The 25,188-nt window shown below is 38.9% G+C and overlaps 1 protein-coding gene across 2 annotated transcripts; it reads left to right on the forward strand.

Moving 5' to 3' along the window:
• Positions 1–72: 72 nt before the first annotated feature.
• On the forward strand, positions 73–25,094 carry LOC114646739 (transmembrane protein 79-like). 2 transcript variants are annotated; one of them, XM_028795060.2, is made up of 5 exons: positions 73–239; positions 941–1,735; positions 1,906–2,119; positions 2,299–4,553; positions 18,987–19,088. In XM_028795060.2, the coding sequence occupies exons 2-4, from the start codon at positions 991–993 to the stop codon at positions 2,495–2,497; spliced, it is 1,158 nt and encodes a 385-aa protein (XP_028650893.1). In that variant the 5' UTR covers positions 73–239; positions 941–990; the 3' UTR covers positions 2,498–4,553; positions 18,987–19,088. The 2 variants fall into 2 exon arrangements, with proteins under 2 accessions (XP_028650893.1, XP_051778214.1); XM_051922254.1 differs by lacking the exons at positions 73–239; positions 941–1,735; positions 1,906–2,119 and adding exons at positions 19,747–19,974; positions 21,297–25,094 and having other exon boundaries at positions 4,140–4,553; positions 18,987–19,151.
• Positions 25,095–25,188: the final 94 nt, after the last annotated feature.

Consider the following 25,188-nt stretch of genomic DNA (forward strand, 5'->3'; position numbering starts at 1 on the left):
ACGTAAAATGCGCGTGTTCTGACAGTCACCTCCTTCCGTGGTATACTCGAGGGTCGCTTTAATTCGCGTCTTCCCCTTTAAGCCACCTGGCCCCACCTCGGCGCAGCACCACAAACAGAAACTTGAAACGCCACCTCTCCGCTTAGCCCAACGAGACGGAAAAGTGTGGAAAAAGTTCGAATTGAAAATTTTAAAGTTTGCGTCTTCATTTTAAGTAACCTTACACTATTTCCTGGAAGGTGAGTACCAACCAGTTTATCATTTAGCAAAAAAAAAAGAACTTTGCATACAGTGTTAGTAAGATTTCGGTTGTCTCGTTTACGAGTAGCAATCGATTCGTATGCGTTTCTGTTATTTTATTTGCAGGTTTTTTTTTATTAATTTACACTGCAAAAGTACCGCCACTGAAAAAAAACTGACAGTTGTATAGGTTGCGACAACGTGTTAAAGTATGCTTCCTCGGCCATTTTATACACAGACTCAGCCAGGTGTCCATGGCCGGAAAGGCACTACACCTGTTTCCCAATCGGCCTCGCCCATTTCTGATTGACGGCATATCACGACAATCAGGGAAAGGAATTGTTACCTTTCAGCCAATTAGAAAGTAGCTCACCAGGAAAGGGTGGAATGTTTTCTTTATAAGTTTAGGAATGTAATGTAAAGGAGTGCTTTGTTAATAACGCACAGTTCTAACTTTGATGGCAATGCGCCGTGATTTATGTAGAAAGCGTTACTGATGTTGGCGCAGTTTATCCGTATATTCGTATTCTGTAACCGAGTTTTGGAAATGTAACAGCTGAACAGGAGAACCTTGTCTTTTCTGATCAAAAGGCAGCTTTACTAAAATAAACGTTAAAGGAATATTTTCATGGCAAGTTGTTTGATCGATGAAATTTAGTAGTGTGGAATCTAGTGTAATTTATCTTTATTTCTCTGTCAGATAAACACGGGAGAGAGTAACGCAATTTGTTGAAGACTTCTGCTGAAAAAATGGAAATGCTGCCAGTTCAACAGACTGACGGTGCGGTACATGCTGTGTTAAATTCTACTGAAATGCACAGTTTAAACGATGGGATGCTACCTTGTGAAGCTGAGGATGAAAGTGACCGTTCACCTCTTCATCATACTCCAACGCTGCAGTGGCCCGTTGATAAGGACACGGAATATGACGCTGCACTAAGTGATGATGCCAAATTAAAGTGCAACAACATCAAACTGGAAACGTTCGACCATCATCATAACGACTTTATGGAACTTTCTCCATCATCACCAGCAGAGGAGGAGCCTGCAGAAGAAGACGAAGAATGTGATCAAGAAGGACACAACATTATGCCAGAATTAGCAGCCCAAGTTTTCCACCCAAGCGTGCATGTGCTGTCCACAGATTCGAGTCTAAGAAAAAGGAAAGAGTCAGAGGCATATGATTTCGAAGACTCTGAGAAACAACCCTTCCTGGATATCCATAATCCACCCCGGCAAGTGTGCATGCAGGAATGGCCTGAAGAGATGCCCCAGAGGAAGAGTGATGCATGTTGTGGCAGGCAATGTGATTGCTGTACTTATACTAGCCTGAAAGCTTTAGCCTCACTGTTTGGAGCGATGTTGTTCTTCCCCTGTTTCCTCTGGGGAGGTTATGCATTCTTGCCATTTGATGCACCTATTCTTCCAGAGGTTCCCATGAGGATGGTTTATGCTTTCCGCTGTGCTGCTTTTGCAACTGTGCCCATTGTCTTGGGTATGTCCTATAGGATAATATTTTTTGTTCTGCAAAATGTTTGGAGTTTTCTTTCCTGGTTAATTGCTCATAAGTTCTACATTATTTAGTCTGTGTTGTTTTCACGTTTGTCTTGAGTAAACATGCTTATTTGTTTTGATCTCACTTTTTTATTCTTCTTTTCCCTGCAGGTATTGCTGTCCATGGCATTTCTCGACTTTGTTCTGGATCCCTTGACCCATTTGGAGATAGGAAGCAAGCAGTGGAAGTTCATAGGCGTTTTGTTAATGAGTCAGTATACCTCTTTGTTCTGTTCTTCTTTAATCTGGGGGTCCTGTCAACTTACCTTCACCAGGAGATCCTGAAGCTAGTTCCATTACTTACTGCCCTATTTGCTCTTGCCAGGTAAGTGGGGAAAATTTTATATAAGTAAGAGTGGCTAACTGCATTCTTTCAGCTTTTAAGTCAAGTTGTAGATAGAAATAGTTTTTATTGGGTAATTATAATCGAACATATCAGAAGTTTTAGTTGGACAGCATATTACAGTGAAAATGAATAAATTAAAAGTGTGATGTGTTTTGCAGGTTGATCTACTGGGTGGCATTTGCCATTGGAAGTAATTTCCGTAGCTTTGGATTTGGTCTCACATTTTTTCCAATAGTGACCATGCTGGTAGCAAACCTTTACTTCATGTGTGCCCTTGAACTGGATGGCTTGTTTGCAACAAAAGACTATGAAGCTCAAACACCAGCTCCAGGACCCAAACAAAGATTCTGGGGTTGATTGTTGTTACATTTTATTATGTGACTTCCAGGAGTTATAGACTATGTAATTCTATCCCAGAAAACCTGTTTCTGCAAAATCTTAACTTGTGTTTGCCTTGTCAAGCTTTTCAGCAGATCTGAAGCTTTCTTGAGGACATAAAATGTGTTTAATCATGGACAAAAAACATAATTTCTTGTACTAAAATGGAGAAGTCATGCACTAGAACTGAATGTAGAGTACAATACCAAATTCCTTAATGCCCAGTTACACCGTATGCAGTGCTTTGAAAATATTGTTTTATATGTAAATGAATGTGCTCTTTTTAGAAAGTCAGTGAATTATATTTGAAAAACATTTTTACTGTGAAAATCTTTTATTTTCTATCATTATTGGTACAATTTTTCTAACAAAATTTAATTCTAAGAGAAAATAGTTTATTCAAGTATAAATCCTTTTTAGTAGTTTTGTACCAAGTATTTATGGATTCTGAATAGTAATTTCATGTAATATTTTTGATAAATAATATAATAAACAGTTTGTTTGTAATTGGAGATATAGTTTGTAATTATTTTCTAATGCTGTATGGTCAGTTTTTTTGTTTTTCCAGTATACGTTCACTGTGTACTGAGTGCTGAACAATACGTGCTGTTGTGTCATTTTAGCTTTGAGTAATTGAAAATTGAGCTTATTATACATGTACATCTATACATACTTTGCAATTTTCTTAAACATGGTTTAGCCAGGAAATGAGTCACATACCTTAGTGAACTGTAGCTAGAACAACAGAGAAGTTCTTGGGAACATAACAGGCAGAAGTATTGAACTGTGTGAGTATGAAAAAGTGAATGTCTTGCTTATTAAACACATTTTAAAGGTGATTTGTTTATTAATGTGTGCACATGGGGTTTGCACCTCCAGCTGCTAGGACACTAGATTTCAGCATCCTTCAACACTGTATGGGATAAAGTGGGTTGAGATTAACTGATAAATAAGTGTTAACAAATAAGAAAATAAAAATGTAATACTCTTGCTGTATTAGCACAACAGACTTGTATATGTGATACAACTCCATAGTACTACTGTAGGTATCCTTTAATACTGTAAACAAAAGGAATTGCATGGGTTGACTCTTTTCAAAACATTCAATTGTTATTTCACTGGAGTTCAAATATTGCCATGCATATAGAGTTCCTCATTGGTACAAGCAAGGAAATATATGTGTACAATAAAGTGAAATTCTAGAATATTTTTTGAAAACAAAAGTAAAGTCTAGTGTTGTGTGCATATTAGTTTTTTTTTTTGGTTCTTTTGTTAGCTGGTCTGAAATAACTCATAATTTTTGGCCTTGACAGTTAACCCTTTTTGCAATGTAACCAGAACTGTGTAATCTATTATTTGTTTAGACCTACGAAAAAACTTACAGAAGATCTGACAGTATCAGATGCCACATTTAATTTGTGATAAGCAACATGTTACGGCGACCGTCTTCAAACAGATTCTTTTATAAATAAACATTGAACATGCATAAAAAGAAAAATCACACTGTTTTATTTGGTCTGATGTATTGGTGGGCAGCATAATCGGCAGGCTATTATCTTTAAAGTGTAAAACAAATTCTAACTCGTGCTTTTCATAAAACTTTTTTATAGCAAATTCTATGTTAAGTAAAAGCGAAGGCCAAGAAGATTGAGTTAAAAATGTCAAACGATACGACTGTTTAAAAAAAAAAAAAGAAAGAAAAAGAAAGAAATTGTAACTTCTAAACATATTTTTTTAAATTAAGCGATCGCCCCCAATAATATCCACAGGCTCCTCGCTCGAGAAGGGTCTAGCAGCTTCATTCTGTTGCCTTGCTCCAGTCTCCGCCGAATCACTACCTGTTTTAGCCCAGAGGGCGGGGCGCCTCTTGTCAGTCCCGCCCACCCTGCCTTGTCAAGTGAGAGAAAAGAACCGGGAAGTGAAGACGGAGGGTGTGCGGGAATGGCTGCGTTACAGAGCAGGAGAAAGCCGTGCGTATTTCGGCTAGCTTGCCACTACTGCCCATTCAGGAAAGCCAGAAAAAAGAAGAGTTATGGTAAGAACACTCAGAGCGGAAAAGTGGCGTGGCGGAATTAGAACGCGCATAGTCGTAAGGTCATTGTGCCTTAAAAAATAACAACACCCAACTTTTTATAAATGATTTTGAAACTTATAATGTGCGCGTGAAGTTGCTAAAGTCAAAGTCAGTGGCCTTTGGGAGTGTTCGGTGTGCATCTGCGCCTTCAGGCTTTCAAAACAAGTCGTGAATCCGAAGAACTAATTTATTCATTGACTCGAAATATGATTAAATTTAATAAAATAATATATATATATATATATATAAAATCACTTAGAGTGCTTGGTTCATCGGCTCCAAATACCACGTTCCCGACACCATCACCACCATTTTTCATTTTTTTCCTCCTGTAATGGCAGCTATTCAGCAGTTCCTTAAGTTTCTCAGAGGTACATAACAGCACTTGCCCCTTCGCGAAAGGGCACTGTCTCTATGGAAACGTAGCTGCTACCCATCAACCCTTCAACCTTGCAGGAACAGGTTCCATTGTTTTGTGTTAAGCTTGTAGGTGTGAAAGCAATCACGTGATCAATTTCAAGCGCTCAAGTACTGATAAGGGCCTGTGACAGTTTTTAATGATTACTATTTAAAGGTATTGGGCTTTCATCTTCCAGTTGTGTATAATGTTGGACATGTAAGTTGAGGAAATTGTTGTCATGTTTCAGGAATAGCCTAGTTTGTGTGTGCAGTGCTTCAAGTTCATATATACAAAAACTATCCATATCTAGCTGGTAACTAATAATAATACATTTTATTTACATAGCGCCTTTCCCATGCTGCAAGCACTGAAACTAGACTGAGGCCAGACTTAAGGTTTCTTGCCAGTAATGGCACTCTAGCAAGAGACGTTTTTTGATGTGATGTTCCTGTGGGTACTGTTGGTTTTCAAATTTACATTTGGCATTATGAATGTTGTATGAAATGTATCACAATTGTTAAGTCTCCTAAGCATCAGCCAATTAAGTAAATAATAAAAATTTGGAATGTATTGCAAAGCATTCATATTGTTATTGTCATAATCTGTAATGATCGTATGTCAGAGTTTGTGCATAATATGCTAACTTTAGCATGAGTTTTATAAATAAAATGTTTAAAATCTCAGTGACTGAGGGAGTTGCCTTCTGCAGTTTTATATCCAGATTTGCCTTAAACTAGTGAATACTGTACACTGAATATACAGTGAATAAAAGCCATGGAGACCACAAACATTGAAACCAACAAGATTATATTCAAACACACACAGGTCTGTAAATACCCACATGCAATGTACTGCTATAAGTTCTTGTGTTTATATTGTGTTATACCTTTTTAATATAAAAAACATTGTTACCATTTTATAAGTCTAATATTCATGATCCACATTTTTCTTTATATAAATGTATATGTATCGTTTTTGTAAATGACTTTGTTTAAAGTGTCTGCGTGATGAGAAGAGCTATTCAAATCCAAAGGGCACACCCTATTATATATGAATTCTTTAAAAAAAACTTGTCATTACCTAAATTAGGTTAAAATGAGTTCAATTCATGATAATGTTAACAGTTTAACAAAAATGTCAAGTTAAAAAAAACTAAGCAAGTGTTGAAATTACAATTATATTTAGTTTTTAAATCCTGAAATCTTCCAACAAGCATTTGTAAAAACAGTGGATCACCTCATGTGCTAGAGTCATCTCTGTGTCCTTTAAATGGTGACTATCAGTAACAAGAGAGATTCACAATTGAAATGTTACAAAAAAAACTGTCATTGCAATCACGAATATGATTTCAAGAAAAATAGAAAACGTAAAGTCAAAGTAAGTGTTGGAAAATGAGAACAAATATAATTCACAGTTCAGTACTAGAAGAATGTCATTGAACTTTCAATCAATAGTTCTTAGCTCTTACTGTGGTGAATACCCTCATCCGAAAAGACTTGTCAGCTTTGCACATGGAACACCAGAAGTTTTCACCAGAGAAAACATTATTATATGTTTATTCATAGTATAAAATAGGTTGATTTACATTCATATTAAAATAGGAAGCCTTGAAGTTTATTATCAGGCACTTTTACAACTGTCAGTTTTCAATCAGCTGATTCTCATGGAAGATTTTTCTTTCTTCTCATCATCAAAACAATAGCTTGGCTATTCCCACTAAAACCATATCTTATGGTTTGAAGACATCTAAGCAAAAATAAAACTAATTTCAGTTTTCGTGCTTACAGATACCACTCTTTTTTTTTTTTTTTTATCCCTTCAGGAGAGTGAACATTTTAAAGTGCATACAGATGACAAACCCGCATTTGCTTACTGAGTTTCCTCAGAGATTACTCTTTCATTTTCTGTTAACTTCTATAATGGTAAAGTAATGGATATTTAAACTGATATTCTGGAACTGTTATGAGGAGCTTTTTTTTAAATCATAGTAGACCACATCAGTAAGGTTCTTCTATTTGGTAGGGACAATCATTTCCTTGGATATCTGGTTGCCATTGTCACCAAACAGATTTTGCATCATTATAATATGGTAGTAATAAAATAGAAAAAAATAAACTTCTTATCGTAACTTTTATTGTAGCAAGTTGAAGTAGGGCGGCACGGTGGCGCAGTGGTAGCGCTGCTGCCTCGCAGTTAGGAGACCTGGGTTCGCTTCCCGGGTCCACCCTGCGTGGAGTTTGCATGTTCTCCCCGTGTCTGCGTGGGTTTCCTCCGGGCGCTCCAGTTTCCTCCCACAGTCCAAAGACATGCAGGTTAGGTGGATTGGCGATTCTAAATTGGCCCTAGTGTGTGCTTGGTGTGTGGGTGTGTTTGTCCTGCGGTGGGTTGGCACCCTGCCCGGGATTGGTTCCCTGCCTTGTGCCCTGTGTTGGCTGGGATTGGCTCCAGCGGACCCCCGTGACCCTGTGTTCGGATTCAGCGGGTTGGAAAATGGATGGATGGATGGAAGTTGAAGTAATTGTTTTTCTCTGTAGAAGAATAAACATCAACCCACTTTGTGAACTTTACCTTTTCAATTTTTCCTGTAGAATGCCAAAAGATATGCTCCATACAAAACAAAGAGAGAGCAGGTGAGGCCACACTTGCTAGAATAAAAGTCTTTGATGAGATTCCCATCAACTTAAGATAAAAGGAAATGCATGTTTGTTTTGGCTGCTTTGAAAATGCACATAAAAGTATGACGTTCTTGGTCACTTTTCCCTTTAATTTGGTTGGAAGAGCCAGATGATCACAGCCATTCTTGAATAATTTAGAAAGGAGAAAGGCAACCAACCTTCTTTGGGGTTGAAAAAAAGAGAACTGAATGGAAATAAGAATTTAGTTGTACTATATACACTATGCACACATAACAAGCCACTTGAATGTGAACTTAAAGAGTATGGTAAAAAATGTTGAGAACAAAATGCTGTAGTAGATATATTCATGTCCTGATAAATTGATGATAGAGTTCTTTACAGTGAGAGCTATGTACATTAATCAAATGTTTTAACTAGTAAATGCTACATAATGATAGTTTAAGACTGTCATGGGAACAGCTTCATGTAATAATAATAATAATAATTAATAATAGCTTCATGTCTGAAGAAGCTGTCCTTAACGTATTTAGCTTTCTTTTATAATTTCAGGAGGTCTTCAATTTAGTTTACCTTTTAAAAAGTGCGTTACCACATGCAATCCCCACACTACATTTGTGTAGTGTAGTGTATTCATTCTACCATCCATTTGCTGAAAACAATTTAAACCAATTTAGGGTTGCAGGAAGACAGAATTTATGCTAGCAGGATTAAGCATGAGACAGAGTATACCTCTAATCAACCACAGGACAGACTTCCAGAAATGTACAGCCATGCTAATACTGGGCAAATTCAGAGTTGCCAGTTAACCTGATGAGTAAGGCTTTGTCTGAAGAAAAATGGAGAACTTGAAAGAAAACTCTTTGAGGGGTTTTGAGGAGAAAGTACCCAGACAACACAAAAATGTGCTCACTCTTTTAGACCAGTGAAGTGTCAATGCCTCACACTGTCCCACCCATATTACAAATTGAGATAAAACATAAAGCGAGATGTCATTATGGTGCAGTGGTTAAAGCTAGTGCCTTGCAGATTAGGTGTTCTGGGTTTGAATCCTGCCTCTTATCATTATCCATGTGGAGTTTACACGTTCTCCCAGTATTTGTTAGTATTTTTGCCCAGACACTCCCATTTTTCTCCAGTATCTCCAAAGATGTATGGATGGTTCTGATGTGCTACCAGGATATGTTCCAGGCCACTAAGATAATGAATCAGAATAAGGTGGATCTGAGAATATTATAATTGGAAACTCAAAATTGCATGTAAACAACACAGTGCTGCTCATTAGTACATCATGCATCTTGATCAAGGCCGTAGAAATCATATGCCTTGTAGTTTTTCTTTTACATTCAGTTGCATATTAAGACATCATTACGTCCAACATCCATCCATCCATTTTCCAACCCGCTGAATCCGAACACAGGGTCACGGGGGTCTGCTGGAGCCAATCCCAGCCAACACAGGGCACAAGGCAGGGACCAATCCCGGGCAGGGTGCCAACCCACCGCAGGACACACACAAACACACCCACACACCAAGCACACACTAGGGCCAATTTAGAATCACCAATCCACCTAACCTGCATGTCTTCGGAATGTGGGAGGAAACCGGAGCGCCCGGAGGAAACCCACGCAGACACGGGGAGAACATGCAAACCACGCAGGGAGGAACCGGGAATCGAACCCAGGTCCCCAGATCTCCCAACTGCGAGGCAGCAGCGCTACCCACTGCGCCACCGTGCCGCCCTCTACGTCCAACATTTGAAAAGGTAATCGGCAGATACCAATGGCTAGTCCGATAAATTATGAGAAGAACCATGCTGACATTAAATATTCCCAATACTTGTAGCAAGTGAAAGAGGAAAAAAATACATAGAATATACCAATATCTTGGAAAAAGTGCATTTATACCCGTTTTTCAGCTGTTAAGACTATAAGATCCCCAATCAAGAAAAATAAATAGTTGGGCAAAAGTGCAAAATTGCTTAATACCTAAAAATATTACCTATTTTTTAAAATAGTTGTCAATATACAATCATACACGTATTTTCAGAGGAGTCCTAACCTTGCTTGAACCTGGGTTTTTGCTTCAGCCAGGGCCACATCGGCCATCTTCTCGACCCTCTGGTACATTCATTCCCTTCAAGTTTGGAGACCTTTCCCAGTACCATTGCACTAAAGGATTCTGAGTCTTTATCTTGATGGCTTTGTTAACGTTTAGTGTCTACTTAAGGGCTACTGCAAGAATAAGAAGCTACTACCTTTCAGCCATACCTTTTTGTAGCAGCCCACACTGCTAAGATGTTGAACAGGCTTGTTCTGTCTTCATATCCCTAATGTTCTGTGAATTTTAGAAGAAGTTCTTCAAGAGGTTGGAGTTAAACTCATGCTTATCAAGTGCTCCCATGATTCCCTTACAACCATTTGGGGATTCTTAGGTCAGCCCATGACATGCTACAAAAGCCTGAGCCAACTCTCCTCTCTGATCTGTTGATCAGCTGAAGGCATTTCTGTGGGAGGAGTTAAAAGAGGCCATGGAGAATGATTGGTTTTTAATTAGCTTCAAAGAAGTTCTTGCAAACTGTTCAGCAACTTGGGAAGAGTAGAATGTTCTCAGCATGGGTGGGTACGTACTGACTGAAACAGCAGATATTGAAATACACAGGGTTCACTTTGGGACTGTTAAATATGGTTGATACACCGATCTTGAACATAGTGTCTGTGTAGGGTTTGGTCCATTTCTGTTCTGTCACATTGATGGCCAAAAAGCTTTGCTTTTCCAAGTCTACACCGGCTAATGCTTTTATTATAGAAATACTAATAAGCACTGCATACTGTATGGGTATGTTTAGGTTAAGGGAGCATTTCAATACTGGATACTGCAACTTTTGATTAGTATACTGAAGTGATGGCAGTTCCCATTAAGGAAGAGAATGTGTGGCAGTTACTGAGGGGTCACACTTTTGAACCTTCTTGAGAAAGACCATGTCATGGTGCTAGTATGGTGAATCCAACCAATAGAATAAGCTCAGTTTCATGAAGAGAAAATCTTTGATGTTGCTTACATATTTTAAAAGTCATGGGGGTTTTCCTATACTGCCTACTTCCACTTTGTAGACTTATGAAAGCTTATGACTTAATGTCACTTGTCTTAACTTGGAATTATTCACTGCTGCTGAGTGCAATTTAGAGCCTGTTTTAACTAAGTGTATTCATACTGTATACTTGCCATTAGGTTATCTCTGTTTACATGGGCATAGGACTTTGCCAAAGGGTGTGCCTTGTCTACTTTGTTTTTGTTATTTTCATAGATAATGTTATTAAGGTGCTTAGGATAGATTGGATGGCTTGTGCAGCTCTGCTCGTCAAAACAAGAGGAGAGAAGAGTGAAAATAGAACTCTAGTAAGCCTCTAATTTAATTTAATCATGGAGCAACATGATTAATTAAAATGTGTTTTAAATTTTAAGGTAATAAATAATATAATTTCAATAGCTTAGTATATTTTAATCTATCCATTTTATTTATTTTGCTTCTTTCATTTCAGAACTGTGCACAGTCGGAAATTATTGGACCCAGGTCAAAAAAGCAAATATTGGAATGAATGAAAATGTTTAGAGCACTCAACAATTCTACTGTTATGAATAATCCATATAGTATATAAGAGTGACAGTAGAAGAATTAGAGTTTTGGTAAATTAGCTACTACTTTATCATGGAGCAGCATTTTTAACAAAAAGAATAATTTTTGCTTTGTCAAAGGCGTTTCTGTTCCTCTTTCCATTAATCACATGAGAGGCAGCACTGATATATGTGCAATCTGAGAAAGAATTGTTAAACCATTGCTAAAAATTGTTGGAGCTTATCATGGGTTGCCAAACAAGCAAATACAACATATTTTTTATTTAAGGATTCTGTTTATCAACATATAACATTAAATCTGATATTTGATAACATAACATTCTTAAAGTTGCTCCAATTCAGGGGTGGAGGAAGCTGGATCCTATCCCAGCAACAATGGGCAAAAAGCAGGACCCAACTTGGGTTGGGCCACCAATCTATAGCAGGGTCCATTAAAGCTCACTAGTAAACTTAAAAAGCTGAGAGGGGAAGCACACTCAGACACAGGGAGAATGTGCAGACTCAATAAAGACAATACCCAGGTGTGGGATTCTAAACCAGGACCCTAGTTCTTTGAGGTAGCAGTGCTATAAGATTGAATACATAGTCCTTCTGCTAACCTATAAATGTTTAAATTGTCTTGCACCGGACCACAACAATAATTTACTGCAGCACTAGTAAAGTTTCCCCATTCTGGTCCATTGAAGTTGACCGTGATTCTGTGCTCCATGGGTGAGAGCCTTCAACTCTGCCTACTTAGTAACTTAAAACGTCTATTTAGGAAGGTATTTAACTTACACTGGCTTTCTGAACTTTTCTCTCAGTTTCTCTCTTTATCGAAGTGGTCTTGATGTTACACATTTTAACAAATTAATATTTACTTATTTGCCCTCTCATATTTTGAATCCTTTCCTGTTTATTGTTTTTTTGTTCTAATTCAGAAGTTTGAGTTTCATATGTTTGTCTTTTATTTGATGTTTAATGCTTTGATACTGGTTTCCATCCAGTGGTATTATAAGTTACTATTCTTTATGTGCTCTTTTGAACATTTGTGAAGCATATTCAAACTGGGAAAGGTGCTATATAGAAAAAAAATATATATTAAATATTAATCATGGTGCCTGTGTGTTGCCCTCTAATATATTCTGTATATTATACAAACACTAAATAAACAAAGCATGTATCTATAAAGGGCAGGAGCAGCAGGAGCACCCCCTTTATTCGCCATGGAGGGCTGAAAGATAACAATTGTGTGATCTGGATGAAGGCGGACGTGCCGGTCGTTTACTCAGGTCTCCATTAAATGATTACTATTTCCTGTTCTCTGAAGTGTTTTAATAATAACAGGATCCAGGGCTGTGCAAAAGCAAGAGGAGTAGGGTGGTGCGTTACCTCAAAACCCTTCCCATAATGTACCTCTGAAATTGTTTTCCATAAGGAACAAACCTTTCCTTTATGTCTGACAATATATATAATTGTTATATATGTGGAGAACACTTTAAATATATTAAGGCAAACCTGATATTATTTTACCATAACAAGTACTTAATGTGTAATATTGGCTACATTTTTCAAATTTTTAATCAGCATAATTTGGAAATTAATGTTCAAGTGGTGTAGTGCCATGGGAAGATAATTTAGAATGAGGATAGGGCATGCATTTATTTCCTGTCACTTTAAGAGTACTTGTAATTATATTTGTCCAAAAGTGGGCATATTGTTTTATTTCAGTTAAAGTACCGCTCATGTTACTATTGGTTTGTCTTCACAGTTTTCACTAGAAAGTTGCGAAGAGTTATTCACTGTGTGTTGTTATAGTGTGTTATAAGTCTCATATAGTCCATGAGAATTAGAAACACATTTTCAGTAGCCCATCTCTCATGTCTTTGGTGATACTGCAGCAGCAGCATACTGTTCCTTTTTGTTTAACAAAGGCAGCATGCAAATTATGCACACAAACAAAAGTTCTGAGCATATTTGTTCACTTATCTATTTTATATCCTCCCAGGGATTCTTTTAGTCTGTTTACAACACCTTAGCTCAAGGAGTGTGGATGGATGTAATGAAATTAATGAACGTCAGAGTAATAAAATATGTAGAAAACCAAAAGGACTCTGTGCAGCACATGGTCTCATAAATAGGAAGCATCAGTACCAAGCACTTGCCTCAGGCAATAACAAAATGGGCACAGTTGTCTTTGGTGGTCTCGAGCTGCTTAAGAAACGTCAGTACTGAGTGTCAGGTTGACCTCCAGTTATGAATAAAAAACTTGAATGCCTTATGGATTAGACATTTGATTATAAGGATATTGCATTAAGATTTTGGTTTGGCTTTCCTGTATGTTGTAAATTCTAGAAAAGATCTGGGTGACTGTGAAACAATAGCTATGTGGCTTCAAACTTTCAAAACCTAACAAAATTGGACTTAACAGTTTTTGTAAGAATGACAATAGTCTACCTTTCTGTAGACCAGGGGTTCCCAAACTTTTCAGCTCACGACCCCCAAAATAACCGTGCCAGTGACTCGTGACCCCCACTATCCTCGGAAGTGGTTAAAATATACAAATGTTGTGTGCAACGGTGCACATTCGCCAATAGGCCTATCCAAACATGAGCATGACAACACGAAAGAACACAATGGTCTAACAACCATTTTATTTTTTTTAATAGTAATTTACTCATTTGTTTAATTTCAACAAAATATCCTATCCAAACAAGAGCATGACAACAAAAAAGAACATAACGCTCTAACAACCATATAACTTTTTAAAAAATTGTTATTTACTTATTCGTTTAATTTCAACAAAACACCTCACCTAATGAGATGGGTGGGCACAATGCTTGGAGCACAGCAAGTCCATTCTTGGGTTAATTTTGGAGACCGCGACTCGGAGATCATCCTCCAAGTTCAGTCGTGACCTGTATTTATTTTTAATGTACGTGAGTGCCGAAAAAGTCTTTTCGCACAAGTAGGTAGTGCAAAACGGCATCAGTACATCCATAGCGGCCTTGGATAGTTGTGGGTATTCCCTCTCGACTGAAATCCAAAACTCATCCAGAGTCTTGGAATTAAACATTGTCTTCAAGGTTCGGTCGCATGACAGTTCAACCAATGCGTCCTCCATGTCCGATGTCAGATGATTTGCCCTCGTTACAGTGAATGGTGACCTTATCCAGTCATATTGTTCTGGAGCTGTTTCCTCTGGGAAATACCTGTTAAAGTGTTACAGGAGGGCTTGAAGGTGGGGTGTGATAGACTTCTTCACTATGTTAACACTCAGTTCGTTTTCCTCCATGAATTCATCCAGCTCAGAAAACATATCAATCCTTCCTATTTCAACTCGCTCAGTCCAGCGCTCAAGTTTTCTCTTGAATGCGTGGATTTTATCATTTAGCGAAATTATGTGTGTGTTCTCACCTTGAAATGACATATTAAGTCCATTCGGTTTTTCAAATATGCAAGCCAAATACGCTAGCCTTGTTAACCAGTCAGGATCAGTGAGGTGATCAGCGAGCTGGGACCCATGCTCCATCAGAAATAAGCGCACTTCGTCCCGCAGCTCAAACAGGCGGCAGAGCACATTCCCTCACGAAAGCCACCTGACTTCTTTATGGAAAAGCAAGCACTCATGCTCCGATCCCAGTTCGTTACAGAGAGTGGCAAACAGTCTGATATTGAGTGGATGCGCTTTTATATTGTTGACCATTTTTATCGAAGTCTCAAGAACATGTTTAAGTTCTGGGTCAAATGTTTTGCTCGCAAGAGCTTCTCTATGTGTATAATCTGCTGCAACTGATGCCATTGATGTGTCGTTAAACTGTCGTAATCACCTCAGGGGTCGCGATCGAACGGAAAGAAATTTGAAAGGCTGATGGCTTTTTAATTTGCATGTTTTTTTTAAATGTAACTATTAACTACTAGTTTTTATCTTTTGTTAGTTATGGATAAAATGTTATTTCTAAAAAATTTAATTAATTAATTTCTAAAAAGTTTTAAAAAAGTATTTGATTTCTTGGAAATCATCTCGCAACCCAACCCCACCCCCCCCCCCCCCCAATGTCTCACGACCCCTACTTTGGGAACCACTGCTGTAGACCTCTAAAGCAGGAGTTCTCAATCACGGTCCTGGAGGGCCTCAGTGGCTGCAGGTTTTTGCTCCAACCCAGTTGCTTAATAAGAAGCATTTATTGCTGAAGTAACAATCTTGCTCATTAAGATTTTGAACCCTTATTGCTTATTTTAGTCATAAACAGCTGTATCCTTGGATTTTAATTGCTCCTAATTAGCAATAACATGCAAATAACAAAAGAGACCAGCATTTCACCATTTAGCCTGTTACCATTTACACCTGTGTGTATTTATCATGCACTTTTGGGTTTAATTAAATACTTGGAAGGAAAGTGAAGAGAAAAAAGTGAAGGATTGAGAATTACTCATACATTTTAGCCTTAAAATCATTTGGATGATATCCTTAAAAAGGGGAAGAAAATCTAGGATATGAGAATTACCTGACATAGCAGAGTTTAAAGCACTAACAAGCCATGAAATTAAATTATTGGCAAGAATTGCTTTCTAGTTAGGCAACCGGGTTAGAACAAAAACCTGCAGCAATGGCGGCCCTCCAGGACTGTGATTGAGGACCCCTGCTCAAAAGCCTTACAACAGTAAAGGTTTGAAGCCTAACTTAAAATAAGGCTACAGGATTTGAATAACTTGTAGATCCACAGTTCAAGAGATCATCTTTAGACTTAGTTTTCACCTTTGAATAGGATTTCAGTGTATAAGTAATTAGTAAAGAAAGATGTGCATTTTGGCTGTATAAAATTCATCATATGCAAGGAAGGAGGACAAAAGCAGCACTTGCAGGTGCATGAGAACTAGTTTGGCAAAACGTTCCATTTCCTCCATAGTCAGATGTAGTTAGGTTTCAAATAAAGTTGAACCTTTCACAGCAGTAACTTCCACCAAAAATGGAGGAGCAAAGAAGGGATACTTGTCTTGTATGTCAGTGAAAGCCGGGTATCTTATGCGGCATAGGTAAGTCAATTCAGTTTCCAGGATGTGAATCCTGGAACTGAAGAAGACTAAAGAGCTAGAGAATTCTAAAAATTGAAGAACCACAAATCTGAATGAACTCTTGTAAGAGAGATGCAGAAGAGCAGCGTAGACAGTTGTTCTGGAGTTGAGAATGAGAGTTTTAGGGGAGTTCATCGTGATTTCAGAAAACCAGTGTAATCAGATGGACTTGGCATTAAATGAGTATGCTGTACTAGTGCATGCTCCCCAACATGACCTGACCTGATATTTTGCATTATGATTCAAACAGAAGCATTCTGAACAGGTGGAGGTGGGGTCAATTACATAATTCTACTAATTTATGTCAATACTTGTGCATGTGTGTGCGCTTGTTGCAGAAGGCACATTAACCAGAGAACATCAACAGTCAAAACATGCAGTAATGAGTAATATATAATGGACATTTTCTGGGATACAGTGGAACCTCGGGTCACGACCATAATTCGTTCCAAAACTCTGGTCGTAACCCGATTTGGTTGTGAACAGAAGTAATTTCCCCCATAGAACTGTATGTAAATACAATTAATCCATTCTAGACCGTACGAACTGTATGTAAATATATTTTTTTTAAAGATTTTTAAGTACAAATATAGTTAATTACACCATAGAATGCACAGCGTAATAGTAAACTAAATGTAAAAACATTGAATAACACTGAGAAAACCTTGAACAACAGAGAAAACTAACATTGCAAGAGTTTGCGCTATAGCACAACGAACCGCTCGCTAAAAACACTTTTTTAATGAGTTTTAAGCACAGGGAAAAAAATGAACATTTGAAAAATCCGTAATTTAATAAACAACCAAGAAAACTAACATTGCAACAATGCACCCTATGAACCGATCGCTGTGAACAGAAGTGAATTGAAGGTTAAAATCCAATAGAAAAAAGTCTTCATTAAATACAAAGAGGTTAAAACAATGCTCGAATCAGTCTCTTTAAAAACCAGCCCGGTGCATTCTTTAACTGCCTTCTCGGCCTTATGTGGCCAGCCCTCTCTCTCTCTCTCTCGTGCGCGTGTGTGTGTGTGTGTGTGTCTCTCTCACTCTCACGTGCATGTGTCTCTCTTGCGCGTCTCTCTCGCTCGCTGCACAGGGAATGCACAGGGAGAGACTGAACACGTACGGAAATCATTGGCGTGCACAAACCGAAAGGGAAACTGGCTTGTTTGTATACCGAGTGTGTGGTTGTGAACAGATGCAAAAGTTTGGCAAACTTTTTGGTCGTAACCCGATTTGTATATGTTCAGAGACGTTCATGAACTGAGGTTCCACTGGAAGGGTCAATCTGTGAAAATGCTACACAGATAATAAAGTTTAAAGTGTAGATAACATGAAACTCAATGTCCAGGCTACTTTTGTAAATTCTTCCAGTGCTGCAAACTAGGAGGATTGACTCCAGGTTAATATGAATATAACGGAGATTATCCAACCCACTTGCTCCAGTTCAGGATTGTGGTTGGCCAAAGCTAGTTAATATGAAAACAGTAATAGGTGTGTTGCACATTTCTCAAGATTTGTTGTAGCAAAGTACACTGGAGAACAAAAGGCACTATCTTTTGCAAATACAGTGGAACCTCAGTTTGCAAGTAACTTTGTTTACGAGTGTTTTGCAAGACGAGCTAAAATTTTTAATAAATTTTGACTTGATAAACAAGCAAGGTCTTGCAATACGAGTAGTATGTATACGCTTTGTCTGCTGAGCATCATGTGATCACAACTGAGCTGATGGTTCTTCACTCACTCTCACTGCGGGATTGTGGACAATCATCTCCTATTCTCCATCTGAGTCGGCGTGCCTCACTCATATAGTCAACATCCGTACAAGCGTATACTGTTTATTACAGTATTGTGACTCTGTGTGTGTGTGTGTGTGTGTGTGTGTGCATGTGTGCTGTGACGTACGAGTCCCCGTCTTGCACCCCAAAACATGAAGCTGAGCCTCAGTACTTTAGCAACACCAGCTTTATTCAGCTTGAAACAGCAACAGCACGGTTATTTATTGTAGCGGGATCTGCCACTCTCCTATACACAGACACAGCAGTCAGGCAGGGTCATGGCCAAGTAGTACTGTGCCCTGTGCATTTGTAATGTTCCTTGTTCCTTGTATCACCCATCGACGGCAGGCACTTATAGCATGTCCGCAATCTTTTTGGATTTGCTTTTACGGTGAACTGCTACAGCGCTGGGAGACTGTGATTGCTTTGGGATGCTGTTCTGCGTGTCGTCCTGTTGGGTGGAATCCCAAAAGAGTTTAGAAACTCACTCACACCAGCCATGACTCTTTTCAAAGGTAAAGTGCAGGTTAATTTGTTTTATGTATTTTTACTTTATATTTTGTATTAATCATTTTTATATGAATAGTTTTGGGTTGTGGAATGAATCATCTGAGTTTCCATTATTTCTTATGGGGAAATTCACTTTGATATACGAGTGCTTTGGACTGCGAGCACGTTTCCGGAACGAATTATGCTCGCAAACCAAGGTTCCACTATACACATTTGTTTCTTGTAATATTGCAATAATTACCTGATCCCGAATTACTAAAGGAGATATTGAAAATGGACTGATGACTTTTCCCTATCTAAGTGTCATGACAAATTATTTATTGCAGTGTTGTGTTATATGAAAGAAAAAAAACTATAGATTTTTTTTTTTTTTTTTATAACAGATATTTGGATTGATTCATCAGCTACTTCAGGTAGTCGGTGGTCTGCTCTTGACTCTGCACCAAGCATGTACCTGCCTGACACCAACAACAAAAGTAGTTCAATATGTTTGGAGGGCATCTCTGCAGTGTCCTTTGAGCAGTCAACTCTGTCTGTATTGCAAGCAGGTAAATGGGAAATAATGTGTAATGTACTGTAAATATGTATTTTTAAAAAAATTAGATCTCCCAGTTGAAGAGTAGTATGGCACAGTTGTACTCTGGGCTTCAGAGACTCGAGTTGGTATCAGTTTCCAGTCTGTTTGAGGGGTTTGTACACTCTTCACATACGTGAGTCAGTTTTCACCTACCTACCTACCACATCACAAAGGTGTAAAATGCTTAGAGGCTCTAAAGAGGCCGGGTGTGAATCTGGCCTGTGATGGTGTTCTGTGACTCTTTAATGTAGTTTTAGAAGATGAATATGTATTTTGTTATGTTTTGAAATTAATACAAATGTCTGTGTCTCATAAACTGGTCTAATATGAGTGAATGTGGGTATACGCGTGATTGTGTCCTGTAATAGACTGGTGTCCTTTCCTGGATTGGCTCCATGTGAAGAATTTTAACAGTTTAAGATCAAACACTTTGCACTGATATGATGTAAAAAGTGAGTTTCAATAATGAATTTTGAGTGAAGTGACATTCAGTTTCAACAGAAACCTGTTAACAAACTAAGGATCATTTCAGTCAGTGAGTTTTCTTCTTTTTTTTTTTTTTGAAGACTCGGAACACGAGGGAACAGCAATGGACACTGATGGGCCGTTGTCATCAATATGTAGTGGAAAGAGCAAAGATGTACAAGAAGGCTCTGACAGTAATTTTAATGAACAAGTGGAATTTCATGATAGGATTGTAGATGATCAATTGAAGAACAACTGGAAACAGCAAAGCAGCACTCCTTCAGTCCCTGAAGCACTACTGTTTCAAGGACAAATGCACAATGGCATAGGTGAGCTTACTTAGAACTGCTGTAATGGTCAATACTATTTCATAAATACATATCATTTTATCTTGACATTTCTTATTATTCTGTGCAAACTCAAATCATTTGTTTTCTTTGAATACAATGCTGTGCACAATTGAATTCCATGGGAAATCTGAGAGATGTGTTGAAATGCTCCTCACCAAATAATTGAAACGTGGCATCTTGTTTTTCAGTGGTGCTACAAACTAAGGTGGCAGAGGATGGCCTCTTAGTGGTTTCTTTTGTGGAACTTGGCTAGCCACTTTATATACAGTGCTTTTCAGAAGTGTTCAGTCCCCTTTAAAGTCATTACGTTTCTCTGCATTTCAAAAGATACATACACATATCATACAGGTTAGGTTGTTCAGAGTGCCACAGACCCTTAATGAGGTTGAGGACATTCATTTGTTTTTGAGCCACTCCAGTGTTGCCTTGGTTTTATTATTTTGTTGGAAGATTAACCTTCTCCTATGCCTTGGTTGGGCGGCACGGTGGCGCAGTGGGTAGCGCTGCTGCCTCGCAGTTGGGAGACCTGGGGACCCGGGTTCGCTTCCCGGGTCCTCCCTGCGTGGAGTTTGCATGTTCTCCCCGTGTCTGCGTGGGTTTCCTCCGGGCGCTCCGGTTTCCTCCCACAGTCCAAAGACATGCAGGTTAGGTGGATTGGCGATTCTAAATTGGCCCTAGTGTGTGCTTGGTGTGTGGGTGTGTTTGTGTGTGTCCTGCAGTGGGTTGGCACCCTGCCCAGGATTGGTTCCCTGCCTTGTGCCCTGTGTTGGCTGGGATTGGCTCCAGCAGACCCCCGTGACCCTGTGTTCGGATTCAGCGGGTTGGAAAATGGATGGATGGATGGATGGATGCCTTGGTTTCTCAGCCAACTGGAACAGATTCTCTTCTAGTGTCTTCCTGTATTTACTTCTCTCCATTCATCCATCAGTTGTAACAAGATTCCCAGCTCTGTCTTGGATTAATCAGACCACAAAACCTTTTCCCACATCTAGCTATCGTTGACTGTAGCATTGTTCTCATTAATAGCTTCTTTCTTGCCCCAATCCCCCCTCCCAAAGAAGTCATTGTTATGGTGAGCTCTTGATATTGTGGTCTTAAGCAATTTCAGCAACTGACTTTTGTAGTTACTTCAAAGTTATGACTGGCTTCTTTGTTGCGTCCCTCGCCAGTATGCATCTTGCTTGGATGTTTTACACAGTGCCAGGGTGGTGTGATACACCTTCCACTTCCTGATGATGGATCCAGTCTGCCACTCTGCTGTAATTCAGAATGTAATTCCAATATGTATTTTTGTGTTTCAGAAATGGATATTGACATTGATCCAGAGACTGGGGAAAGAGCACTGGGACGCTCATAAGAAGATCGGTTTCTTTACTGGGGCTTGCTGCTTTTGCTGTGGTGTTCATCCTGGTGGTATAACCAGGATCTAATGCAGTTTTGTTTACAGTTTGGCAGCTTCTCCACTTTGAGATGAGATGCAGTACAATAAACAGAAAAGGTCAAAGAAACCACTAAAGCAGCAGGGTGGCCTGTGCACATGTGCAACCAGAGTAAAGCGGGCATGCTATCAAAGAGCGTCGTGTGACCTTTATGTATTCTGCTCTGCTGAAGACAAGAACACACAGTCCAGTCTGAAACTGTTTTCAAAGTTTTTTAATTATTTATTTTTAAGCTGTTTTTTTTTGTGAAACTGTGCAGCTGAAAACATAATGGTTGTAAATGCTCTGCGCACAACAGTAGCAGCTACAATCTGAAGATATTTTGGGTAAGTTCTGGGCCACACAGGTGATTTTATTACCCAGATCCGTGGATTTTCCTTTTCTTTATCATGTGTGATTCCTGACACCTTAGAGATGCCCCATGAATAACAGTGCTAATTTCTTTACATCAGTAATAATATTGGTTATAAATTGAGAGGGTTTACTGAGGTTGTCTGTACTTAAAGGTGACCTGTGCATCCATCTTTAGTTTTATTTTTCACTTTGTAAATGTTTTCCTTTTCTATCTGGCTTGGTTAATTTTAAAATTGATGTAAGTGCCTTTAATTACCATACTGCAACGCAGCAGTGCTTCTGGATTGCCAAACAGGAAAGATAGCCCTAGGAGGGTGCAAACTGAAATTCAAATTAAAGATGCACCAATCAGCTGAGAGAGCAACAAAATGTACAATCAACTATTGGCCAATTGTTAGAAATAAGATTTTTATTGTTGATTATTTTTGTTGCAAAAACGCTTCCCGTGATGCTTTAGCAACAAAAGTTAGTGGGTAGAGACGTGGGCTCTCTTTAGTGTTTGGGCAGACGACACCTGAAATGCTGTTTGCGCACACAGTGAAAATTTCACAAGGAGGGAATATTAGTAAAAAGCGCAAATCTGATTGCTCGCCTCAAGGCCAGGCATACTAAGGAACATGACAGGTTTCCGAAACACAAATCTGCTTTGGCCAAGGATAGTGGAACTCCATCAGTAGCACAAGCATTTCATAGTTGAGGAAAATTCAATTCAGGCAGTACAAAAGCTCAAAGTATTACTTGAAAAGTAATGGAACTTATCACAATTGATGAGCCTTTGTCTACAGTCGAGGATGCTGTGTTTCAGTGATTGATAGCATATCTCCAGCCTCATTACGCAATTCAAAGTCAGTGTTATTTCTCTGACGTCCAACTACTGGAAATGTACAAAGTATAGCCCAGGGGTGGGCAGTGGTGGTCTTGAAGAGCCGCAGTGCCTGCAGATTTTTGTTTCAACCCAGTTTCTTAATGAGAAGTCAATTATTGCTGATAAATCACTTGTTGCTCAAGTAACGCTTTGCTACTTCGTTTTATTGGTCTCGCTTGTTAAGATTCTCCACCCTTAATTGCATATTTCACTCTTTAAAAGCTGCATTCACTGTTTTTAGAGGCTCCTTATTAGCAGTAAGATGCAAATGACAAAGGAGCCAGCAGTTCTCTTGAACCTGTCCCAGTCATTCAGTACATAAGACACGATGGCTCTGCGGATATCAAGGCTGAGACTGATATGGCCATACAATCAGTAAGAGAGAGCATGGAAGAGGCAGCTGCAATCTCGGGGCATGGAAACCACTGGGTAGGGGTCAGTGAAATTGTGATCAATGGTGATCACCTGAATAGTCATGTTATTCGGGGTAAGCTTGCACCCGTTGAGAAAGAAAGTACGAAGGAATGCGAGAAGTGGTGGAGCAGGGAATGAAAAGCAGAAGTCAGCACCAGGAAGATGTACGTGAGCAAGTAAGGAAGCCCAACAATGACATCCTTGAAGCGGTGGAGTAAACAAAAAGGCAGGAGTCTCCAGCAAGAAGATGTGAAGCAAGGCCATCAATAACGGGCTTGAAGCGGTGGAATAGAGAAGAAGGAAGCAGTGAGCATGACAAACAGCTGAGAAAAGTAAGGAAGTGAGTGAGGAGGCACATGAATACTGGATGTCGTTAATGTATATAGGCAGGGAGCCCGGACAGCAGCCGTGCGGAAAAAGGAAGGGGGACCGGGGGCGGCCCTTGTGTGTCTCTGCCGTGAAATAAATACTCTGTTAACGGGAATAAGGAATGAAACCGCCAAAAGGAGAGGTCAGTTCCGAATGTTCCTTACGGCATAATGGTGAGAACTGCCAAAAAGATGGTTATTTTTGAAAGTTCGTTACGGGGCATGGTGCGAAATGAAACATACTTAACGTTTAACTGTACTGTGTAAAGGATGAGCGTGGGAAATTTGGGCTTCCTATGTATATTGGAAGTCGCAGAAATAGGAGGGGTTTCCCCTATATATACAGTTTAGGGGTACACCTGTCTCCCCCCCCTTAGGTGTTGCAATACGAAATGAAACATACCTAACTTTTGTAAGTACACTGCAAGAAATGAGCATGCAAAATTTCAGCCTCCTACCTATATGGAAAATGGGAGAATTGGTGATGAGGCAGTGAGGGCTTTGCCTTTTATATGTATATAGATGAGCTGGACAGATGGAAAATCGATAAATCAAGATTGCAAGCTGTGTTGCGTGACAATGCTAGAAATATTATTAGAGCCATGGAGGATAGTGGCACTCGGGAAGTAAACTTGCATGGTACATTCGCTTCATCAGTGTCACGGACTTGGTTAGTATATGCAGACAGACACTAGGTCATTTCCAGTACTCCTCTCATTTACTCGTGACTGCAGTCTTTACAAACGCAGTTCGGAGTGCCTCATAAGCGACTCAAACAAGATGTTATTATGTAATGGAGTAGCACATTTTACATGACGCAAAGTCTACTGGAGAAACTGAGCACTTGCTGCTTACGCCGCAGATTATGAGGTGCCTGTGACACTTAAAAATGTTCCATTACTGTCCACTCATCAAGTGTACATCTCTCTCCGTTTGAACAAATTACAAGAGAAACGGGTGCAGCAGATTTATCAGCTGACGTGATCCCCTTTTGGAATCACTGAAAGAGTTTTGGGGCAAAGGGGCTGATGATGACAACGGAGTGAAGACCACAAAATGAATCCTACCCAATGCATTAATTAGGCACTGTGTCCAAAGCAGTTACTGTCTAAATGGAAGTATGTTAATTTTAATGGTTATAGCATTTTTTTCTTACAAGTAACAGAGCAGTTAAGTAATCAAATATATAACTCCGAGACTGAATATTTTGTTTATTAAGCCAATATTAATGTTGCCTACACTAAATTTAAGAGACTGTCCAGTGACTTAAAATGAGAGCAGTGATGTTATAAAGTGGTGGTACAATTCATAGACTGTTTTTGTTTATTTGTATGCTAAGGGTTGATATCAGAAAATAAATGCACCTTTTCATATTTTACAAATATCATTTATTACTTTCACCAATATACTTATCAATTATCAACAGAGCCACCAAACAATCGGTATCGGACAGGATCCCCCCCACTAATCAGATTTATTACAGATGTCTTTCTGTCCGGTAATCCTAACACCCACTTTTCCATACTGTTTACTCAAAACAAATGATTGTATATATTCTGATTAAATCGCTATGATGTGAAAAACTCAAAATACTGAAAATGTGACTCTTTGTATATACTGTGTGAAAATAAAGTCATCTGAATGTGTCTTAGAAATGGGGGAGGGGATGATGTGCAGGGATACTGAGCATATGTAAATGCATTTTTCTTTCATACAATTTTATTTTCTAATATAAACAAATCAAATAAATTAG

This window comes from Erpetoichthys calabaricus, chromosome 2 (assembly GCF_900747795.2).
Source record: "Erpetoichthys calabaricus chromosome 2, fErpCal1.3, whole genome shotgun sequence".
Taxonomy (NCBI): Eukaryota; Metazoa; Chordata; class Cladistia; order Polypteriformes; family Polypteridae; genus Erpetoichthys; species Erpetoichthys calabaricus.

Bases quoted from the DNA above. Each gene is read 5' to 3' on its own strand.
- LOC114646739 (XM_028795060.2), top strand. From the start codon at position 991: ATGGAAATGCTGCCAGTTCAACAGACTGACGGTGCGGTACATGCTGTG. The intron at 1,736-1,905 runs GTATGTCCTATA...TTTTCCCTGCAG, and splicing joins AACTGTGCCCATTGTCTTGG to GTATTGCTGTCCATGGCATT. The intron at 2,120-2,298 runs GTAAGTGGGGAA...TGTGTTTTGCAG, and splicing joins GCCCTATTTGCTCTTGCCAG to GTTGATCTACTGGGTGGCAT.